The 6,731-nt window shown below is 68.0% G+C and overlaps 2 protein-coding genes across 11 annotated transcripts in view; both read left to right on the plus strand.

Moving 5' to 3' along the window:
* The window catches only part of ZNF628 (zinc finger protein 628), a 62,646-nt gene extending 59,343 nt beyond the window's left edge, over window positions 1-3,303 (plus strand). For all 9 annotated transcript variants that reach the window (XM_073796219.1, XM_073796222.1, XM_033845995.2 and 6 more), the window contains one exon: window positions 2-3,303. In XM_073796219.1, coding sequence (XP_073652320.1) covers window positions 2-3,180 — 3,179 coding nt within the window. In that variant the 3' untranslated portion in view covers window positions 3,181-3,303. The remainder of the gene's footprint in view (window position 1) is intronic.
* Window positions 3,304-3,432: 129 nt separating this feature from the next.
* NAT14 (N-acetyltransferase 14 (putative)) lies at window positions 3,433-6,681 on the plus strand. 2 transcript variants are annotated; one of them, XM_033846004.2, is made up of 3 exons: window positions 3,433-3,803; window positions 4,516-4,631; window positions 5,509-6,681. In XM_033846004.2, exons 2-3 carry the CDS (start codon window positions 4,560-4,562, stop codon window positions 6,055-6,057), a joined length of 621 nt encoding a protein of 206 aa, XP_033701895.1. In that variant the 5' UTR covers window positions 3,433-3,803; window positions 4,516-4,559; the 3' UTR covers window positions 6,058-6,681. The 2 variants fall into 2 exon arrangements, with proteins under 2 accessions (XP_033701895.1, XP_033701894.1); XM_033846003.2 differs by lacking the exon at window positions 3,433-3,803 and adding an exon at window positions 3,840-4,120.
* The last annotated feature ends 50 nt before the right edge of the window (window positions 6,682-6,731 follow it).

Raw genomic sequence — 6,731 nt, forward strand, 5'->3', positions numbered from 1 at the left:
GGTGTGATGGTCGGCTCCCACGCGGACATGGCGCCGGCCTCTACCGCAGAGGGGGCCGGGGAAAAGCCGGGCCCCGCAGCTCCTGCCCCCACGGCCCAGTATGAGTGTGGGGAGTGCGGCAAGTCCTTCCGGTGGTCGTCCCGGCTCCTGCACCACCAGCGCACGCACACGGGCGAGCGTCCCTACAAGTGCCCCGACTGCCCCAAGGCCTTCAAGGGCTCCTCGGCCCTGCTTTACCACCAGCGGGGCCACACGGGCGAGCGGCCCTACCAGTGCCCCGACTGCCCCAAGGCCTTCAAGCGCTCGTCGCTGTTGCAGATCCACCGCAGTGTGCACACTGGCCTGCGGGCCTTCACCTGCGGCCAGTGCGGCCTGGCCTTCAAGTGGTCGTCCCACTACCAGTACCACCTGCGCCAGCACACGGGCGAGCGGCCCTACCCCTGCCCAGACTGCCCCAAGGCCTTCAAGAACTCGTCCAGCCTGCGGCGCCACCGGCATGTGCACACGGGTGAGCGGCCCTACACCTGCGGCGTGTGCGGCAAGAGCTTCACGCAGAGCACCAACCTGCGGCAGCACCAGCGCGTGCACACGGGCGAGCGGCCCTTCCGCTGCCCGCTCTGCCCCAAGACCTTCACACACTCGTCCAACCTGCTGCTGCACCAGCGCACCCACGGCAGCGCCGCCGCCCCCGCCGCGGGCGCCGCCCCCGCCCCTCCGCCGCGGGAGCCCGGCGGCAAGGTCTTGGTCTCAGAGGCCTACCTACAGCGGCCCCTCCAACCCCCCAGCCCGCCGGCGCCCCCGCCGCCCGCGCCCCCGCCCGTGGTGCCCGAGCTCTTTCTGGCCGCGGCCGAGACCACGGTGGAGCTGGTGTACCGCTGCGACGGCTGCGAGCTAGGCTTCGGTAGCGAGGAGTTGCTCTTGGAGCACCAGCCCTGTCCCGGGCCGGAGGCGCCGCCCCCGCCCGCGGACGCGCCCTCGGAGCCGCGGAAGGCCGACCCTCCCCCGCCGCCCTCACTGTCCCCGCCGTCCCCCCTGCCGCAGCCCCCTCCCGCCGCCTCTGCCCCTGGCTTCGCCTGCCTCCCCTGCGGGAAGTCCTTCCGGACGGTGGCCGGCCTCTCCCGCCACCAGCACAGCCACGGGGCGGCCGGCGGGCAGGCGTTCCGCTGCGGCAGCTGTGACGGCGCCTTCCCGCAGCTGGCCAGCCTCCTGGCGCACCAGCAGTGCCACGTGGAGGAGGCAGCGGCCGGGCGCCCGCCCCCCCAGGCCGAGGCTGCCGAAGTCACCTGTCCCCAGGAGCCGCTCGCCCCCGTCCCCGCCCCGCCCGCTCCCGCGCCCGCCCCGGCTTCCGCGGAGCGACCCTACAAATGCGGCGAGTGCGGCAAGGCCTTCAAGGGCTCATCGGGGCTGCGCTACCACCTGCGGGACCACACGGGCGAACGGCCCTACCAGTGCGGCGAGTGTGGCAAGGCCTTCAAGCGCTCGTCGCTGCTGGCCATCCACCAGCGCGTGCACACCGGCCTACGGGCCTTCACCTGCGGCCAGTGCGGCCTTACCTTCAAGTGGTCGTCGCACTACCAGTACCACCTGCGGCTGCACTCGGGCGAGCGGCCCTACGCTTGCGGGGAGTGCGGCAAAGCCTTCCGCAACACGTCGTGCTTGCGGCGCCACCGGCACGTGCACACGGGCGAGCGGCCCCACTCCTGCGGCGTGTGCGGCAAGAGTTTCGCCCAGACCTCCAACCTGCGGCAGCATCAGCGCGTGCACACGGGCGAGCGGCCCTTCCGCTGCCCGCTCTGCCCCAAGACCTTCACACACTCGTCCAACCTGCTGCTGCACCAGCGCACGCACTCGGCCGAGCGCCCCTTTGCCTGCCCCATCTGCGGCCGCAGCTTTGTCATGGCCGCCTACCTGCAGCGGCACCTGAGGACGCATGCCCCGGCCAATGCCGCTTCTGGCCCCGCAGCCCCCGGCGCCGGCCCCCAGCCCCCGGCCCCACTGGCTGCCGCCCCAGCCCCGTCCGCCACCCAAGATGTCCACGTTCTACCCCACCTCCAGGCCACGCTCTCCCTAGAGGTGGCAGGAGTCACGGCCCAGGCCCCGCCCCCTGGCCCAGCAGCCCCCAACTCCCAGACGTTTCTCCTGGTGCAGACTGCTCAGGGCCTCCAGCTGATCCCCAGCAGCGTCCAGCCCCCCACACCCCCGCCTCCCCCCGCCCCCCCCAAGCTCATCTTGCTGCCCTCCTCCAGTACTGGTGGTGGGGGCAGCGGTGCAAGGCAGGGCCCACGGGCAGTGGGGAAAGCTGGGCAGGGGGCTGGAGTAGTCTGGCTGCCAGGCCCTGGGGGGCTAGGGGTGCAGGGAGGGAGCAACACCGGGGCCAGCGCGGGAGCGCAGAGCCTCATAGTTCTGCAGAATGTGGGGGCTGGGGAGGCAGGGCCACAGGAAGTGAGCGGGGTCCAGCTCCAACCCCTTCGGCCAGCCCCGGAACTGACCACGGTCCAGCTCCAGCCGGCCCCGGAGGTGACCACGGTCCAGCTCCAGCCGGCCCCAGAGGTGACCACGGTACAGCTCCAGCCGGCCCAGGAGGTGACCACGGTACAGCTCCAGCCTGTAACGGGTCAGCTGTCCAATTCCAGTGGGGGAGCCGTCACCACTGAGGCGCCTAATCTGCTGGTGGTTCAGAGTGGGGCAGCGGAGGAGTTGCTGGCGGACCCCGGCCCGGGGGAGCCCGGTGACGGTGAGGCCAGCACTGGTGTGGTCCAGGATGTGCTTTTTGAGACGCTGCAGACGGAGGAGGGGCTGCAGAGTGTCCTGGTGCTGAGCGGGGCTGATGGGGAGCAGACCCAGCTGTGTGTGCAGGAGGTAGAGACCTTACCCTCGGGGCTGGCTGAGCCGCCAACCCCTGGCCCAACGGGACAGAAACTGCTCATTATCCGCAGTGCCCCGGCCACCGAGCTGCTGGAGAATGGCAGCGTTGGGGGAGGCGCCGCTGCGCTGCAGCTGCTGGCCCCACCACCACCTGGCCCAGGCTCTGCTCCCGCGGGCGTCCCTGCGGCTCCTGCCTCCCAGATGGTACAAGTGGTCCCTGCAGGAGCTGCACCTGGGGGCATGACCCCACAGGGCCTACCCTCCATCCAGTTTGTCCAGACTCTGCCCGCAGTCCAGCTGGTGCACACGTTTTGAGTAGAACCACTGGTACCCCTTCCCGCCCCACACAGAGACCCCGACTCACTGTCAGCCTGGGCTGGGCTGAGCTGGGGGGAGGGGAACTGCAGGCTGGGCTTGCTAATAAAGACCAGAATCTCCGCTCCTGTGTTCTGTTTTATTTGTGGTTTGGGAGATCACTGTCATGGCCATAGCCACCACTTGGGAACTTGGAGTCTCATGTCTTGCTTCCTGGTTCGCAGGTGACTTGCTTTGCGTCTTGGGGCCAGCCACTTCTCCTATGTGGGCTCTGTTTATCCTTTTTAAAAAAGGGATGCAACGGTCACTATATGGGGGAGGCGTTGGAATCTAGAATCCTGGTTCTGCCACTTGTTCTCTGTAAGTCACCCCACCCTTCCTCTCACGGAAAAATGGGTGGGTGGGAATGCCCATTCCGAATGTCACTGAGAGCCGGGGTGGGTTGGTTTGGGGTGGGGCAGTTTGGGAGCCAGTGGGCTCAAGATGCTGACGCGGCCCCTCCCGCGAAGGCCCTGGAACCTAAGAGAACCACTGAGTTCACCGCCCCGCCCCCACCCCCTGCGCTCAGGTTGCTTAGGAACCACGGGACGTCGGGAAGCAAGCGTGCGTTCAGCGCGCGACCGGTAAGTACCGCTCCCCGCCCCCACCCCGCCGGGTCCCCCGCTGCCATCCCCAGCCCCTTCCCCTGCCAGCGTCCTACAGGCCCCCTTTCTCTGTTGCTCCTCCCCTTGCAGGGTTGCCGCTCCCCGCCTTAGTCCATTCCCAGCCCACGCCCAAACTCTCCCCCCCACCCGCTGCCAGAAGGTTGGCAACAGTTGCTAAGGCCGAGAGCAGGCACCGCCCCGCCCCGAGTGCGCTAGTCTGACGTCACTTCCGCCGACGACCCCCTTCTCAACCCTGCTCCCCCCGCACCTTGTCAAAAGCGAAGCGACCCACAGAGGTGCTTGCAAGTCCTTGTTCCTGCGACAGACGCCGTTCGGGGGCGATTGGGGCAGAGAGGCTCTGGGCACTGGGGGGTGGGGAGCGGGGTCCATTTTCTGCCCGTGGGGGTAGTTTCGCTCACCCCCAGGGCCGCCCCGGAACCTGGAAGGGAGCCCGGTGTTGGCAGGTGTTGGCGTGCACCGGGCATTTAGGCGTAGATCGCTGGACACCACTGGGGGCCGGGGGGGCACCCCGAGAGACTTTAGAAAGGTCGATGGGTTGACGGGGAAGCTTGTCCTGTCTCGGAGCTCTCTTGGGACCTGACCTGGGACATACTGTTGCGTGATCCGCAGCTCTGGGGCGCTTTGGGGACGAGAGGTGCCCTCCTGACGCTGACCGGCTTGTTTTCGCCAGGTGCACGCCTGCTCCCTTGGGGGCGCGGGAGCCTGGGGGCTGCCATGGCCCCCAGCCACCTGTCGGTGCGGGAGATGAGGGAAGATGAGAAACCCTTAGTGCTGGAGATGCTGAAGGTGAGAGCGGGCAGGGGCGCCAGTGAGCCTGGGAGGGTGGGGTGGAGGGTACCAGTGAGGGGGGGCCGGGACACCAGTGAACCTGGGAGGGGACGGGGACACCTGTGAGCCTGGGAGGGGGCGGGGACAGAATGAGGGGATACCAATGAGCCTGGTGGGGCGGGGACACCAGTGAGTCTGGGGGAGGGTACCAGGGAGGGGGGGCCTGGACACCAGTGAGCCTGGGAGGGGGCGGGGACAGAATGAGGGGGCACCAATGAACATGGGGGTGGGGCGGGGACACACCACGGAGCCTGGGAGGGGGCAGGGGCGGCATTTTGAGTGGCTTCAGTCACCTTCCTGAGCCAGCCGTGACCCCCCGGCGAGCAGTCTTTTGCTGCTCCTAAGAGGGCCCTTGGGCCCTCCTCTCTCTAGTTCTTTCTCCCTACCCTGCGGATCAAAAAGCGTTTTCACCGCTGTAGGGCTGACACACCAACTCCTTCCCTATCCTCCGCACTTCCAGTCTTCCCTACGCCCCAGCCTCCTGCTTTTCAAAGTAGAGCCCTTGGGCCTCAGCCTGGCACTCGAGGACGCCCCAGGCGCCCCTCCAGCTTTCTCTCTTGCTTGGGTCAGCTCCTCCATCCAGCCTCCCCTGATGCCTGCCTCTCCACTGAAGTGGGAGCCCTCACAGTTCCTAATTCACTAGCTCACTCATTCAGAGCCCAGTGTGCCAGCCGTGTGGTCCTGGACCCTCCGCCACAGGCCTCAGCTCACTGCCTTCCTTTCTCCTCCGGCAACCCTGGCCCCGGATCCCTCCTGGGCAGGGCCTGCCTCCTCCCTGCCCCGTTCCTGCTGCCCACGGGAGCCCCCCCACTCTGACTGCTCCTCCTGCCTGCAGGCTGGTGTGAAGGACACAGAGAACCGCGTGGCCCTCCACGCCCTGACGCGGCCACCGGCCCTGCTCCTCCTGGCGGCAGCCAGCAGCGGCCTGCGCTTCGTCCTGGCCTCTTTCGCCCTGGCCCTCCTCCTGCCCGTGTTCCTGGCCGTGGCGGCCATGAAGCTGGGCCTGCGGGCCCGGTGGGGCTCGCTGCCCCCGCCGGGCGGGCTGGGGGGGCCCTGGGTGGCAGTGCGGGGCTCAGGGGATGTGTGCGGGGTCCTGGCCCTGGCCCCAGGCTCCAGCGCTGGAGACGGGGCCCGGGTCACCCGCCTCTCTGTGTCTCGCTGGCACCGCCGCCGAGGCGTGGGCAGGCGGCTGCTGGCCTTTGCCGAATCCCGGGCTCGAGCCTGGGCGGGCGGCATGGGGGAGCCCCGGGCCCGGCTAGTGGTCCCGGTGGCCGTGGCAGCGTGGGGCGTGGCCGGGATGCTTGAAGGCTGTGGCTACCAGGCCGAGGGGAGCTGGGGTTGCATGGGCTACACGCTGGTGAGGGAGTTCAGCAAGGAACTATGACGCCAGACGCTGGAGGAAGGAAAACCAGCGCTTAGTGAGCACCTACGGTGTGCAGACACTTTCACACCGTCTTTCCATGAATCCCCAGCCCACCCAGGGCCCAGAAACTGAGGCCTGCAGAGGGCAAGAGACCCCACCACAGCCTGACGTCTGTCTGTAATGTTTGAACTTCTCAGAGAGGTCGGCCCATCTAACCCCTGCCTCAGATTCTGTCTGCACTGAGAAGTCTCCCCATCTGCCTGTCTGTCAAGCCTGTGCCGTTTGTGCTATGAGCCTGGGAGAGACGTGGGGCAGGAGGAGAGGAGGCCGAGCAAGCCTGCCCCCCACCCCGACCAGGGTTAGGACTTAAGCAGGGGCACCCCAAACCGGGACAAGGCCCCCAGGGAATGGGGTGGGGCTTGATGCTGTGCTTGGAGTGGGTGAGGCTGCAGAGGCAGAGAGGGTGAGGGGCGCCTCTGCAGGGGAGGGTCGTCTGCCTGGAGAGCCCCAAGGGAGGGAGGGGGGTGGTGGGCACAGTGCTGCCCTCCCGGCCAGCCCCTCCCCGGGAAGGTGAGAGCCCAGAGGGGCAGGCAGACCCATCTGGTTTTTAACACCCGTTTGTTAATAAAGCCTGAAACTGCTGTGCGCCTGTCTCCCTCTCTCTGATGCCTTTTCCAGTCTGTCTCCGAGGCCCC

Source organism: Tursiops truncatus, chromosome 19 (assembly GCF_011762595.2).
Source record: "Tursiops truncatus isolate mTurTru1 chromosome 19, mTurTru1.mat.Y, whole genome shotgun sequence".
Lineage (NCBI taxonomy): Eukaryota > Metazoa > Chordata > Mammalia > Artiodactyla > Delphinidae > Tursiops > Tursiops truncatus.

Bases quoted from the DNA above. Each gene is read 5' to 3' on its own strand.
- NAT14 (XM_033846004.2), top strand. From the start codon at position 4,560: ATGGCCCCCAGCCACCTGTCGGTGCGGGAGATGAGGGAAGATGAGAAA. The intron at 4,632-5,508 runs GTGAGAGCGGGC...TCCTGCCTGCAG, and splicing joins TAGTGCTGGAGATGCTGAAG to GCTGGTGTGAAGGACACAGA.